At 35.9% G+C, this 15,762-nt stretch overlaps 1 protein-coding gene across 4 annotated transcripts in view; it reads left to right on the top strand.

Annotated features, from left to right (window-relative positions):
• The window catches only part of LOC131154982 (uncharacterized), a 44,571-nt gene that overhangs the window by 19,674 nt on the left and 9,135 nt on the right, over window positions 1–15,762 (top strand). For 2 of the 4 annotated variants that reach the window (XM_058107850.1, XM_058107849.1), the window contains exons 6-14: window positions 1,845–1,928; window positions 2,064–2,125; window positions 8,308–8,410; window positions 10,792–10,941; window positions 12,388–12,456; window positions 12,550–12,606; window positions 12,709–12,972; window positions 13,878–13,961; window positions 14,137–14,247. In XM_058107850.1, coding sequence (XP_057963833.1) covers window positions 1,845–1,928; window positions 2,064–2,125; window positions 8,308–8,410; window positions 10,792–10,941; window positions 12,388–12,456; window positions 12,550–12,606; window positions 12,709–12,972; window positions 13,878–13,961; window positions 14,137–14,247 — 984 coding nt within the window. Of the gene's footprint in view, window positions 1–1,844; window positions 1,929–2,063; window positions 2,126–8,307; window positions 8,411–10,791; window positions 10,942–12,383; window positions 12,457–12,549; window positions 12,607–12,708; window positions 12,973–13,877; window positions 13,962–14,136; window positions 14,248–15,762 lie in introns of all 4 variants that reach the window. The other 2 variants (XM_058107852.1, XM_058107851.1) reach the window with 1 other exon arrangement.

Raw genomic sequence — 15,762 nt, 5'->3', positions numbered from 1 at the left:
CGAATAAAAGTTATTTTTCAAAAATGCCCCCAATGTGAAATTATTTAATTTTGTAATCTCTCAAATATATGACTTCAAGTCAACATTGTTTTAATTTTTTTTTTTGGATCATAATAATTTTTATATTTTTTTATTAATAATAATAATAATAATTTCAATGTTTTCATTATAATTTTTTTTATAATAATATTAGCAATTATTTTATTTATTATTTATTATTTTTTCTGTTATTTTTCTTCTTCTTCTTCTTCTTCTTCTTCTTCTTCTTCTTCTTGCTGTTACTGTTATTTTTATATTTTTATACTAATAATATTGTTCATATAATTTATCATTGTTTTAATAATTATTGTTGTTGTTTTTATTGTTTATTATTATTGTCATTATTATTAATTTTATTATTATCGATAGTGGTGTGTTTGAGGGACAGCCAGCTTATGATTTTTTGGAATTTATTATTTAGTAAGCAGAAAAAAAAAGAAGAAAAAAGTTAGGACTCGAAGCAACTCTAGTTTTGTGACTTTTTGAGACCCTGTGATTCAGAGGGTATGTAAGAGGTTGTGGAAGGCATACTTATCTCTAGGGGTGCCGTATTATTCTCCTTAATGCCTTTGTTTCAACATGTTCATTTATTTCTCATCTCCTTTTAGAGTTTGCATGAGTATTGCAAAGGCTTTGAAGAGGTTGATGCATGATTTTGTTTGGTCTAGTTTTTGGGGGGGGGAGAGAGATCACCTAGTTAGGAGATTGTTAGGGGATCCAAATCGAAAAGGGGGCCGTGCCTTGGCCATGTGGTTTCTTAAATCATCTCTCTAATCTGAAAATGATTGTGGAGGTTCCCCTTAGAGGTTAATTCCTTAGGATAGAAGGTGGGAGAAGTCAATATGGGGCTCATTGGAATGGCCGGTACACTAGAGGAAGCGACATTGTTTCTCATGCTAGCCCTTGGAAGTTTGTTTCCCAGGTTGCTTGTTTGTTCTTTCCTTTTATCTTTTCCTTCCCAGATCATTTTCCTTGGAGCTGCATTATTTGGGAGGTGAAGGTTCCTTTCAAGATTTTGAATTGTATCTCTCAATAGGCTTACTAGTTAATATGCCCAACCTGTTACAATGCAGAAGACCCTATAAGGTTCTTAGTCCTTATATGTACTCCATGTGCCATGAGTCCAATAAGATAAACCTACATCTTTTTCTTTATTATCTAGTGGCAAACTCTCTTTGAAGTTCTCTTTTCTCGTCTCAGGGAAGCTTGGGTGGCTCCTTGGGTTGTGGGATTTCCTGCAAGTGAGATATTGAGGTTTTGGGAAAACCAGAAATGAAATAGATTTATGGAGGTGCTCAATTTTTGCTACCTTGGGGACCCTTTGAATCGAGAGGATTTCAGGAACCTACAAGGATCGCGATTCGCACAACCTCACCTCATTTGTTATGGGATAAAGTTGTGTTTCTAGCCTCTTTTTGGGCTCATTGGTTTGGGTTTTTTGAGGGATATCACTGCATGGCCTGTAAAGGAATTGGAGGGCAGCTTTTTTTTAATTGATTGTAACTTTTCTTTTTGTTTCTAAAGAAGACATCGTGTTCTCCTCTCGCTGTACTTTGTTTTTCTGTTATTATATTTTCCTTATCCATTCTAAAAGTGCAGAATCACCATTCCATTTAATGGGGGAATCAACATTCCAGCCATGCAATTTCACCCTCATTTATGCAAAACAAACATGGGAATGGGAATTGGGGTCAGAATTTGGTTCCATTCTAGCTTCATTCTGCAAATCAAATGGTGGTTTAGAATCTTTATCTGTGGTTCTACTAACCTTTTGTTGGTTCTGATCTGTTTCACTTATCCCCCAGAATATGGAAGTAGAGAAGCAGGTTAAATTTTTCCAAAATTGTGTTGCTGCAGCATTTTCTGAAAGGGATCATTCTTTAATGGAGGTCCTGACAGTCATCTCCTCTTAATTACATTTTCTTTTTCAGTTGACTTCAGCCTATTTTCTGCTTGTTAGTGCCTTTTGGTGTCATTTTATTCTCTGTATTAAGATTTTGAGGATGTTATATGGCTGGTTGCAGGCTGAGAAAGCAAAGGAAAAAGAGGAGCTTATTTCACTGAAATTAAATGATCTCCAGAATAGGTAAATGTCAATTTTTACTATCATTTTTGTGTTATTCAGCACATGATGTTAATATTTGAAAGTAGCTAGACCTACTGATCAGAAATTAGTGTTGCATATGTTGCCCCTGGTTACCATGATAGTAATAAATAATGCTACAGATAGCATTGGCTATTAGTTTCAAATGTGGTTATTAAAATGCATATGATAGGTTTCCAAAAACACACACACACACACTCTAATATTCTTAAAGATATCATAAGTTATGCTCCACTAATTAAGATGATCCAGGAAATGAAATCAAGTGAACAAGACTTGTTTGGAAACAGTTCTGTATAGGCTCTTAATAGGTCTTATTTGGTCAAGACATTTGTTTCTAGCTTAACAGTTCAGAGGTTGCTTGAACACTAACTTTCCTCTTCTGCCTTCTTCTTTTATCTTCCAAGGGGATGCCTCTATTTTATCTCTCTTTCTCCCTCCGAAGTCCTGCAAGCTGCCCTCAAACCATCCTTGTTTCAAATCAGAAAACCAATCCCCCACCCTCCATGCAGCACAAATAAGCACCTCATTGGACAAATTTTTCCCTCCACAAAGCAAATCTGGCCCGGATCATGTGAGGTCCCTTGGACGAACTGATCTCTCTCTCTCTCTCTCTCTTTTATTTTTATTTTTATTTTTATTTTTGACCCATGACATCTGTATGATGTGCTGCACCTATTTCTAGATCTATTCCTGCTTCTTCACCTGTCTTGTTCTCTCAATACCTCCTTCCTCTTGTCTTTCCTTCAATAGGGAAATGAGATTATTCAAGAGAGGATTCCTGGGGTTTGATTTTTGTTTGCCCTTCTAGTTTGATTGATTTTAATAGTTGTCCAATACCTCACGACAACACCCTTCTTTTGTTTTCCGTGGTTAATTTATTTCTCTAGGTGTGGTATTGTGGTTATAGGTTTTGCTAAGTTAGCAGGGTTTGATGTTCTAAGTTGGCCTATTACCTACTTAGGTGTCCTTTTAGGGGCCAATCCTACCACTGTTCTTCGAGGGAATCGCTAGGAGGCTGGATAGGTGAAAAGGAGCTTAACTTTTTTCACTTTAGGGGTTTGTATTGCTCGTCCATGATCGTCTTTCTTCTATCTCTTTACATTATTTGCCCTCTTGTATAGGTGCACCTATTACTAAATAAGTAAATGACCTCTAAAAATTAATATTAAATCCTAATTAATAAAACATAATATCAAAGCTCTAAAAATTAAATCAACAGATAAATGTAAAATCTTTAAATGATAAAGGACCCTAGATAATGTATTAGTTTAGTAGCTTAGAAAATCCTACTAAAAAAATGACACAAAAAGAGGAAAAATAAATCCTAAAAATAATAAACCACAAGATTGCCCAAAAATCCGAAAAGTGCTAAAGATTTCCATCATAGAAGCTCATATTGCATCATTCTCCCTGGTTGGTAAAAAGTAAACCTCGATTTTGAAATGCTTAAAATATAAAGAACTGACCAACCAAACAAACTTGCATTGGAACAATATAGTCCTGAATGCTTCACAAACACATATGAATGCAAGTGGACTGAAGCATTTGAAAACAAACTTATTAGGAATGATAAATTCCATGTGTGTGATTTCACCCTTGTTTTCAACTTTGAACTCAATGGATATACCCTCAGTGGATGGCTTAATCTTTGCAATTTCCACCTCCTCGAGTTCCTTTTTTGGATTCTTTGGGCTTATAAGTCAATTTTAGAATGCCCTTCATGCCTTTAGATCCTATTACTAATACAACTAGTTGCGTGTGGTTTTGACATAAACTCACTAAGCATCTCCACATAACTTTCCTCTTTACCAACAATTAATTCTTTTTGGTCGACCTTGTCATAAGCTTTAACAATATCGGGTTAGCTACTATGCTTGGTTGGGGTAGTTCACTCACATAGTCACTTGTAACTATAGCCCTTTTTGTTCACGTATCTAAATGGTTACTGCTTCTGTGAGTTTATTATTTAATGTTTGTGATTTTCTTGATTCAACGGTCAGGTTGCTCTTTTGTGACCGGTTGGTTGTAGGTTCGAGCCCAAGGAAATTGACTTCTTGCATAAAAGCAGGGGTAAGGCTGCATACATTGTAACGATCCTCTCCCCACCCTTGCAAAGTGGGGAGCCTTGTGCCTAGGGACGCATTTTTTTTTTCTTGATGCAACAATGTTGTTCTAAATTTCTTCATTCGATAGGGACATGGATATCTCTGTAGAATTTCAATTCAAGCACATCACGCTGAATTGGCTCAAGTTGGTACTTGGTTACCATGTTTGGCAAAGATTGGGTATCGGTGATGACAGTAGGGATGCAAGAGTGATGATAGGGTGACAATGATTGCATTGTGCATCGATTTAGACTGGGTTAGGGATTTGGGAAGTTCTCACCTTCAACAGAACACATAAGCGAAAGATAGAAAAGCCACAAATATGTGATGTAAACTTTAGCCCCTAAAAATAGCTTAGAGCATCTAAACTTAGGAACTCAAGTTGCTTTTGGGGGTACTTGCCCATGTATTGTAGGACCAGTGCCACTTGCTCATCTAATAAGCTTAAATATTGTACTCCAACCATTGCCGTTCTGGTTAAAAAAAGTGTTGACTTATTCAGCTCTCTCTCTCTCTCTCTCTCTCTCTCTCACACACACACACACACACACACACACACACACTTTTGTGTGGTGATAGCCAATCATGGTCCTTGATTGGTTAGAGAGAGACGGCGTGTAACGCCCCAACTTGGGTTTGTCAGGGAGCACTACGTCTCTCCTCCTCCACCTGGACCAGACAACAAGGGGGGTGGGCCTTATCGGACTAATGACTGGCCCCACATACCAACACGTGTCATTTTTAGTGTGTTTTGTCCTCACTCACACACTTCTTCAGAAAACTTCCTAGAAGGGGCACCCATCCCAAAATTACTCTAAGCCAAGCACGCTTAACCCTGGAGTTCTTATGGGAAGGTTCTCGAAAAGAAACGTGCACCTTGTTGATATGAGTAGTAACATCTAATCCTTTTAAGCCTTTCTTCCACGGGGTATAGCATTCTCCCCTACTTACAGAACACAACGTCCTCGTTGCGAACCCACATTTCCAAACCCAGGCAATGTGAATCTCATTACACTTCTGGTTGGGTAATTGCTCTGATAACATTTTGTAACGCTCCAACCTGAGTCTATTAGAGAGCATTGCGTCTCTCCTCCTCTACCTGGACCAGACAACATGGGGGGGCGGGTCTTATTGAACTAATGACTGGCCTTACTGATCAACACGTGTCCTTTTCAGTGTGTTTTGTCCTCACTCACACACTTCTTGAGAAAACTTTCCAGAAGGTCATCCATCCCAAGATTACTCAAAACCAAGCACGCTTAACTGTGGAGTTCTCATGGGAAGGCTCCCGAAAGAAAGGTGCACCTTGTTGATATGGGTAGTAACATTTAATCCATTTAAGCCTTTCTTCCACGGGGTATCATACGGCGACTCAGTCATCCTATTGGAGCTTTGTAGGAGTCTCGCCAAAGAAGATCGATAGAGGCTGTTTTTGTCAAAGCGAGGGAGAAAATATTTGTCGAGGTCAAGGGATGCTGCTTTTAATCTATAGATAGCCTTAATGATGGGGTCCAAAATACATACGCCTTGTTTGTTCAAGTATGAAATGCACATTGTTTAGCTGAGGCATATGCTTAGCTCCAAAATGCGTGCACCTTAAGGAGTTTTGCATTTTTCATTATGCCTTGGGGCATCTTTGTCTCAAAATGCGTAGAGGCATACCTCCTTTAAAAATCACTGATCAAATCGATGTCATTTGCAAACAACAAAAACCAAGGAACCTCATTTTGGATACTACTGGTATGTTCATCCATCACTAATCCAAATAGATAAGGACTCAAAGTAGAACTTTTATGTACACCTATTGTGACTGGAAATCCCTTGATTATCCATCTATAGTCCTAGCACTAGCCAGTACTCTAATTGTACATATCCATATTGAAATCTATATTCCTACTGCATACTCCCTTTTTTTTCTCAAACCCATCATACAACTTCCTCAATTACCCTATCATAGGCTTTCTCTTTGTCAACAAAAACTATGTGCAAGTCCTTCTTTTCCATAAATTTTTTCATTAATTTTCTTAATAGTTATATAGTTTATGCACTTGATCTTGCAGGCATAAATATGAGACCCTCGTTCCTAATTTTAGCCTCTGTTCAAGTACCTTTTCATAAGACCCAAAGTTTTGCTATATGACATATAAGTTAATTCCATTATAGTCATTACAAGCTTGAATGTCTCCTTTATTTTTATATATAGGTATTAAAGTGCTTCTCTTCCATTTGTCTGAAATTTTCTTATAACTGTGTTCAATAAATTAATTAAGCAAATAAATCTGTTATCACCTAGATATTTCCAAATTTCAATTCAGTTGTAACTGCCCTACAGTTTCTCCATTTTTCATCTTCTTTAATGCAAGCTTAACTTCATTAACTATAGTTTTGTGGATAAATCTCAAATATTTAGCCTTTTCCTTGTTTTTCTACTCTAAGTTAAACCTTTCTACTTGGTTTTGATTAAATAGATTATTAAAATAACTTCATCATCTTTCTTTAATATCTTCTTCTTTAGCTAAAATATCGTCCTCATTTTTGCTTTATACATATGATATTACCTAATTCTTTTTACAGTAGATAAATTATTACATGCTCTATGTTTAACTTTGTGAATGTCCTTTTTCGATGTTTTCTTAACTAAAATATCATCCTCTTGTTATTTATTTATTTATATTTGATATTACCTAAGATAAGGGAGGGACGACTCAGATAGTTTGTGCACTTGCAACATAGGTCGTATAGTGCGCTAGTGATGAAGAGTGAGTTAGCTACTGTGAGAGGCAGTAGAAGGGGTAGGGTAGACCTAAAACAACTTGGGATGAGATAGTAAGGATTCAATAGCCCTGAATTTGTTGAAGGAGATTGTCCATGATCATATAAATTGACGGAAAAAGATTCATGTAGTCAACCCCATCTAGTGGAATTTAAGATTTGGTTTGCTGCTGCTGTTGTATTTGATATTACCTAAGCCTTTGTTCTTTCTTTCTCTAGCTTTAGCCAAAATGTCATCTCTCCTACTTTTGTACTTAGTGCAAGTATATAAATTGTTACATGCTTTATGTTTAGCTTTGCGAATGTTCTTTTTTGATGTTTTATTAACTAAAATATCATCCTCATTTTTTTTTAATACATGTGATATTGCCTAAGTCGTTGCTTTTTCTCTCTCGCTCTAGCAAGTAGAAAAATGTCTTTTCTCATTCTTTTGTATCTAGTGTAGTATATGAATTATTGCATGCTCTATGTTTAGTTTCGCAATTGTTTTTTTTTTTTAAATGATTTCCTGCCTCTTTGTACTTTTTAAAGTTTTCCATGTTTCTATATTTCTGCCATGTCTTAAAGTTGTATTCTTTCTGTCTTAATGGCTTTTTGGATGTCTTGATCCTGCCACCAACTCTCTTTTCTAGTTGAGAATCTTCTTCTAGATTCACCTAAAACCTTTTTTGTTATCTTTTTTATAAAACTAGATATTCCAATTAAAGATGTTTGTGTCTACGACTGTATAATTTAAAAATAAAGCATTACATGGGCACATATACGCTTTAGTATTAATAAAATTATGGTTGCTTAGGAACTACAATCAAGCCAAAATCCACAATAGACTAATAACAAAAAAATGGTAATTAATTATTATTTTATTTGACTAAAATCACCATTTCTTGAACTTGGGGCCCACATATGTTGATTTATCAATTTAATATGCTATCTGTTTTTGTGTCATCGTCATTTTTACAGAAAGGAGAAAAGATTTCTTGTGGCTTACCCAGTTTGTTTGGGGCTTGGGTGGTTGCATCAATAAGACTGCGTCATCATCATTTTTAGGGAAAAAGATTTATGTTGCTCACCCAGCTAGTTAAGATACAGGATCAGTTTGTTATATCACGGTTTATCATCTATACTCTTTTGTGAAGCTAATCCTTTGGCATTTTGTTCAGTCTGTAAAATATTGTGTTGTGAAGTGGTACTAAAAGTTTTACTTGAATCTTTACCAATTTACATAAGATGGAATTGTTGGCAATCTTTTTTCACCTCTGGACATATATTGTGTTGGTGGAGCAGGGTAGAAGAGCTCACCTCAGATTGTCATGAACAGAAGAAACTTAATGCTAAACTGCAAGTTGATCTAGCACAGCTGAAAATGCAAAATGAAATTTTCAAAAAGGTAATTGTTCAGGTTTATCTTATTTTCTTTGTGAATGGATCTTATTGAAGTATTCTGTTGATAGGAATTAGGAAATAGTAAGAAATACAGAAGATTTGCACAAACAACACACATCTTGTAGAGTGATACAACAGGTTAATGATAAAATTGCTGTACATCTAAGAGCATATAATTCCCAGAGTGATGCTGAAAACAATGGGTTGGGTTTTAGTTTTTCTAACATGTCATGAAAAATAACAACCTATATCAATTTTATGCTCCTGATCTTCTATATGGGTGTTTTCATTGGTGCTTGTCAGTTGTTTAACTTTTATATGTGCATGATTCAAATGTAGGGAAAAATAAATTGACCTCCCTTGAGGTTTTTCAATACGATGAAAACCTCTTGGAACGTTCAAAAATAAACACTAGCCTCACATTTAAATTTGATATCACTTTATCCCTTTCTTCTGTTGACTGGCCTCTATGAAACCAGAAATCATATGATGTGCAAATATACTAGTACTTTTTAGGATCTTTTTGTCCTTTACAACTGACAGCTAAATTGTGAAAGGTTTTTGAAGAAATGAACATGCTGATAGTAGCAAATACTCTGTACAGCCATGCATTTTTCTCCCCTACAAGTGCATCCCATGACGAGGCCAAATTTGCATTGATCGGCAACGTGTTATTGGTTGAAATTCATCCAAGAATGACGTGTGAGCTTTTTAAAGTATGAGGCCTTTGCCACTTACCATTTGGGTATCAACTGTGTTGTTAAAACAAATAAATCATGCTGTCATATGGGTCAATTAATGAAGGGGCTATAAGTGTCATTACTTAAATGTCAGCAGAGGTCAGTGTTGTATTTTCAACATCAAGTATGTGTCTTTTGGGCAACCTTAGGGGAGATCAATATATCTTACCCATAATTAAGTTGTTAATGGAACTTACAAGATGTAGTTGACTAGAGACTAGCCAAGCCTCATATTTAATGTGTATCTATTGGGAATATAAAAAAAAGTTTTACATGAAATGGAAATTAATTTAACAAATAGGGTGATATATATAGTTTTTATAAACTTCAATTATTTTTTTGATTGTAAAAGAAGAATTTCTTTAGTGGAATATGAATATACAACTATGAGAATAAGATATCTCCTTAACATCGTCTTGAAAATCCAGATAGAAAACACAAAGTATGAACCTGAAAACTACAAAACAAAGGAGAGAAAAAACCACATGAGCTAACACTACAACAAAACAACAATCGTGCTGAATATCAGAAAAGCTCACTCCTTAACATTCCCCTGCCCCATGCAAGGGAAGCCAAATAGTATATCTTTTCCCAAACCAGCGAAAGAGACGTCTTCTTCCCTAGAAAAATATGCGCATTATGCTCCATCCACATCCCCCAAAAGACTGCAAAAAAGCACATCTCCAGATCACAGCCCTTTCCTTTTTCCTTCCAAAACCAGTGAAAGACACTGCCAGAAAGTCCTCCACTGTCAGAATACACCCAACATTTGCCAAAAATACCAAATAATTTGTTCCAAAACCTCCAAGCATAGTCACAATGAATGAACAAATACGAAGAAGATTCTGAATAATTAAAACAAAGAACACAGATGTCTGGAGAAATAGCCTTCAAAGTTCTCCCAACTTGTAGCAAGTTATTGGTATTAATTCTATCTAGCGCAACCAACCAGATAAAAGCCTTGATTTTAGAGGGGCCTTTGGCCTTCCAAATGGAACTATAGAGAGGAAAAAGTAAACTAGACCTATTCAAAAAATCACAAAAAGATTTGCGAGAATGTACCCCCGAAGGATCCAAAGACCAAGACTGCCTATCCTCTAAATAAAAACAACAGTTATTCAACAAAACTAGCAAATAGGATAGCTCTACCATCTCCCTATTGTTTAATGATCTATGAAAGTGGAAATCCCAAGAAGGCAAAAGGACCACCTGGATCAACAACAAAAATGGTTTTGGAACCATCTTACCCTGAGCTCAGGTGAGAAAGGCGTGGAAAAGTGGAGGTCAAAACAACATTCCCCAACCAATGGTCTTTCCAATACCTCTACCCTCACTAGGAATTTGATATGGGGAATGAAAGGGGATAACTCTGAGAGATAGCTTTCCCTGAACTCTCTGAAGGACATCTAAATCTCAAATTAGTATCCCACCCATTCTCGTCTAATCTATACTTTTAACAACTCTAGATTGTGGTTTCTGAGCGGGAGATATTTGGAGAAAACTTTGATGAGGCTCACACCTTTCTGCCTATATTTTGTAGAACAGAGTACAGTGTCAATGTGTGTGTGGATAACAGCCAAACATTTAATTTTGATTTGTTGGTGTTCCATCTTTGTTCTAATGGACATGCATTTTATTATAACAGGTTATTGATAAATTCTATGAGATCAGACAAAATCATTTTGAATGTTTTGAGGGTATAAGCTGGGACGAAAAATGTTCTTCTCTTTTGCATGATCCTGAAGATTTGTGGACTTTCAACAATCATGAGGAAACATCCACCTCAAAATACATCGTAAGTTCAATTAAGTTTTTCATTGCTTTCCCAATATACTTCAGTTATCACTGTCTGTCCTTTTTGCTGGTCACAATAAATCATTTCTATCTTTTTAGTATGTATTGGGGTATGGATTATTATGAAGCTATGGTTCAGATGCTGTATTATTTTTTAAAAAATGTTTATATGCTGTATATTATTCACGTTGGCTTGTGTGGATGTATGATGTGGCTGACATGTGTATTTCCAAGAGGCCTGCTGTGTTATTTTTGATAAACGGCACCCTTTCTGTAAACACCATCTGTTTTTCGATTTCCAGACGACCTTCATCCTGTCTTATTTTTTTTGGATTCTCTCTAAATGCTACTAGAAAATCTTCATTTTCCTTTTTGTTTTTGGTGCCTGACCTCTGATTTGCTCTTATATGAATAATCTCTTTTGATTTCTAGGTTGAAAATGTTGTTCAACATTCATTTGTAGTAGTTTTCCAGTTATTTTAGATTACCCATAGAGCTGTAGGATTGTTGTAAGATTAACATTTAACTATTCTATTGATGAGATATTGCACCTTTGTGTTATCAACTTTTAGAGTCCACTTTGCATTGAACTTTTTTAGTGTTGGAATGGCCTTTTGGCTGTTGATCCACATCCTGTCATGTGAAGGATGAAGTCATGAATGCTTTCTACTGCTATAGATGATACAATGTCCACTGTTAGTTGTCATGTAGTACATAAAGATTTCTTTCCTGCTGCTCTAGAGATCTACTAATTAGAATGTTCACTCATATATAGCATATTTATTTAGGTCCATAATCCATTTGAACTGTTTCTCATGATAATTATGTTCTCGTATGCATGGAATAAGGTGCAAGGTTATGTCAACCATGTCTAAGATATGTTTGGAGAACTGAATTGATTTTTTTTCCTGTATTGTATTTAGTGAATATTATCAACTCATCTTAGGACTTCAGATTGTTAGATTACCACTTGACCTAAAAGCTAAAGCTTTTAGTTTGTTGCCCAACAATGTATGTCAAACCTTAATTCTCCGTTGCAAATGAAGCCCAATTGCATGTGGAGAGAGACACAAATGATAGATTACAACTGTTAAAGGGAGCAAGATAATTTTTAACAAACATTCAATAAACGCAAACAATAAGACTAGAAACTAGGACCTCTTGGCAACCATGGCTCTGATACCATGTTAAATTACTACTTGACCTAAAAAGCTTAAGCTATTTGGTTGTGGCGAGAAATGTATATCCTTTAACAAGATGATTAAGAATTAAGATAATATGCTGGAAATCCAGTGACTTAGATAATATGTTGGGAAGCTTATATAGTTCAGTGTCATGGATTTTGGTATTCATCAATTTATCTTATGTCATCTTTTATCTGCTAACTTATCCTGGAAGCTTTCTGTGTATGTTCGATATGCAACCTGAATAACTTTCTCTCAGACAGAGTGATTTGGAACATGAGCTGGAGACGTTGAGAAAATCTGTGGATAATCTTCAATACAAGCTACGGATGGTAAGGATTTATTTCTGGTGTCATGTCCATGTGATTGCTGTTGCCACCTGAGTTCCCCCTGCTTCTTCAACAGTGGATTGTTGTTGTATACAGGGATTGGAAATTGAAAATCATCTAAAGAAGAGAGTTTCTGAATTGGAAAAGAAGCAAGTGAGAACTTTAATGTTTGAGCAAATTTAAAATTCAATTTTAATCTCTCTCCCTCCTTCCCCCCTGCTCTCCACTCGATCTGATTGACTTGCTTGCATTCAGATTTGTTCGGAAGAAATGATAAAAAGTGGGATATCAGGTCTACTTCATTATCATTCTCAGCATAGAGTTCACATCACGAAGATACTTGATGAGGGAAAGTCCCACCTGAAATCAATTATTGATATGGTGGATGAAAAGATTGGGCAACTTGGTGTGAGCAGGGAACTGGATTTGAAACCTCTTGTGAGAAACATAAAGCTAGATGAAAATGAATGTCAAGATGTATATATAAGTAACGATGCTGATCCCAATTTGGTGGCTGAGGTTTGTAAAAGTCATGCTTTTGTATTTTCTCTCATGATTTCATATTTAGGCAGTTTTTTTGTTTCAATGGCTTGCTTTTTGTACTGACCATGGATAAGTGGGTTCTTCAATTCTACGCCTTAGAAACTGCTTAAAACTAATAAAAAAAAAAGTGTCATAGTAATTTACTAATTTATGTTTCTTGCAGTTCAAATTTATATATATATATATATATATATATATATTGTTTTCCAGGGAGGAATAGATAGATAATATTCCTTGTGGATGTGTGTATTAATGCCATCAAAGTACCATTGCTGTTATTTGCACAGACTACGCATTTATAATCCTCTCTCGATCTGTGTTTGTTATAATAATACTTCTAGGAATATAACCCACTAAATCAGGGTCTAATTTCTTGGATCTTAAGCAGAAATGTCCAGTAGACATTGTTCAAGGGATCAAGTTCCGTGAGTTATATGCTATTGTGGTTTTACAAGAAATTACATCTCCTAGTCACCTGATTTGGAAGTGACGCATAAATGAATAAGAGAGTTTACACTTAATTATTAGCAACATTATCTAGAAGCTATGCATTGAATGTAAACAAAGAGATGTTTGTAAGGCTTACTCTTATCTTATTTACTTTAGTCTTTGTTATGCACTTCACATTAGAGGAAATATGGAAAAAGGTAAATCAAAGGATTTTTTTTTTTTTAAATATAAAATGCTTTGTACAGATCCAACCAACTTGATTAGTTGACTTTCTATACTTTCAAGCGAATATAGATCCATCCAACTTGATTAGTTGACTTCCTCCATAGTTCACTTTCAAGTGTATTTACAAGTATAATTTAATTGTAATGACAATTTAAGGCCTAGTTTTATCTTTTTAGTGCCCATTGATGTCCCTATATCTCTTGCAGAGGGATGGTCCTGGCTTACCTGTCCTTGTGGCTGGTGGAATTGGCAATGCCTCTGAAGCCCTTGCAATAGCTTTGAAAGAGAAGGTTCTATATATTTTCTCATATTCCACTATTTGGCTTTTTATACTTCCTTCTTTTTTCCCAATCTACTGTTTTCATGTTTAAAATGTTGCATGTTTCACTGGCATATGATGACCCACATTTTCTTTTTATTTTATTTTATTTTATTGTGGGGAACTCACTATGTGTCTTTTATCAGGTTGGAGCTTTGCTGCTTCTATCACAACAAGAAGAAAGACATTTATTGGAGAGAAATGTGAATGCAACTCTTCAGAAAAAGTTGGAGGAGCTTCAAAGAAACCTACTGCAAGTAATTCACATATTTGTTCTTACACTTCCAGAGCAAAATATACTAGCATGTTGACATGCAGTGACCAACCTATGAAGTATACCTCTTGTTGCTAGTGAATGACAGATTGATAGATAGGATTTACCTCTAGGCAATATGTGAGGATTGATAGATAGGATTTACCTCTAGGCAATATGTGAGCAATGATATTAAATGATTAGTCTATTAGAGTTAGAGGTTATTTATGTCTTTTAGCATTATTATTATTAAATGTGTTAGTATGTTAATTAGTGAGAGTTAGTAAGGGTATTATTGTCATTAGAATGTATTTAATTTGTATTATAAATAGAGGGAGAGAGCTATCTTCAAGTATGGTCATTCATTTTATTCAAAATCTCAACATGGTATCAGAGCATCATCCAACCTTAACCTTATTCTTCTTAGCCGTCGTCAGAAAAGCCATTCTTGTTGTTGTCCTTCTCAGATCCACCTCCACCCTGCTTTATTTCACAAAACCAACCATATACCTAAACACACAGCCCTCCGAAGCCTAACCCCCCCCCCCCATCCCTGGAAAAGCTCCCACACGCCGCCATGCGCTGACCAATTGTCGACAATGCTGACCTCATGCGCTGGTGCATGAGTAAGTTTCCGGCCACCTTTTTTTTTTTTCGCATGCTATGTTTTGATTCCTTCTCTAGACAATATTATCAAGTTGTTGGGCCTGTATTTTTCTAAACAAATCCAACTTTTTTCGACCATGCACTCATTGTACTCCGATAATCTCTGTTCAGGGTTGGTGAAGGCTACGTTGTGAGTTTCTTGGAGCAGCGACAGTATTGGTATGTCCGGTTGTTAGGCTGTGGCAGTGCTATATCAGTTGGTGTGTTGTTCACCTCGTCTGTGGTTGTGGCACATAGTTTGTAATTGTCCTGATTAGTTTTGATTATTCTTCATGTTTGACATTGATGTGGCTGCTGGTTTGTGAGTGTTGCGATGGAGTCTATGAATCCCAAAAAACTGTTTCCTACATTGCTACCACAAATAACAACTCAAAAGTTGGATGGAAAGAACTATGTTCAATGGTATAAAGTTGTTCGGGTTTATATAGCAGGATTAGGAAAATTTAACCACTTGCTCCAAACTGATCCTTCTAATGAGAAGAGAAAAGACGTGTGGGTTCAAGAAGATGCCTGGATTGTTTCCCTCTTCTGGAATTTGATAGAGCCATAGATTGCATGGATGTGTATGCATCTAGATATGTGCATTCATGCAAGGAGATTTGGGATTATGTCAAGCTTCTATACTCTAGTAAAATTACACGTATGTATGATTTATATTAGGAGTAATTTCAGTCACAACAAGGAGAGGAGTATTGTAGATTATTTTGGAGAGATGAAGCGTATCATGAGGAGCTTAACATTGTGCAACCTATAACTTTCAATGTTCATGAGGTGCAGAAGTAGAGGAAGCTGATGATAGTCCGTTGTGTTCTAGTAGGCTTGAGACTCGAGCTTGAGACAATCCGGTCCCAGG

Source organism: Malania oleifera, chromosome 5 (assembly GCF_029873635.1).
Source record: "Malania oleifera isolate guangnan ecotype guangnan chromosome 5, ASM2987363v1, whole genome shotgun sequence".
Taxonomy (NCBI): domain Eukaryota; kingdom Viridiplantae; phylum Streptophyta; class Magnoliopsida; order Santalales; family Ximeniaceae; genus Malania; species Malania oleifera.
The sequence above is the reverse complement of the archived record's forward strand: the minus strand, read 5'-3'. Positions and strand labels throughout refer to the sequence as shown.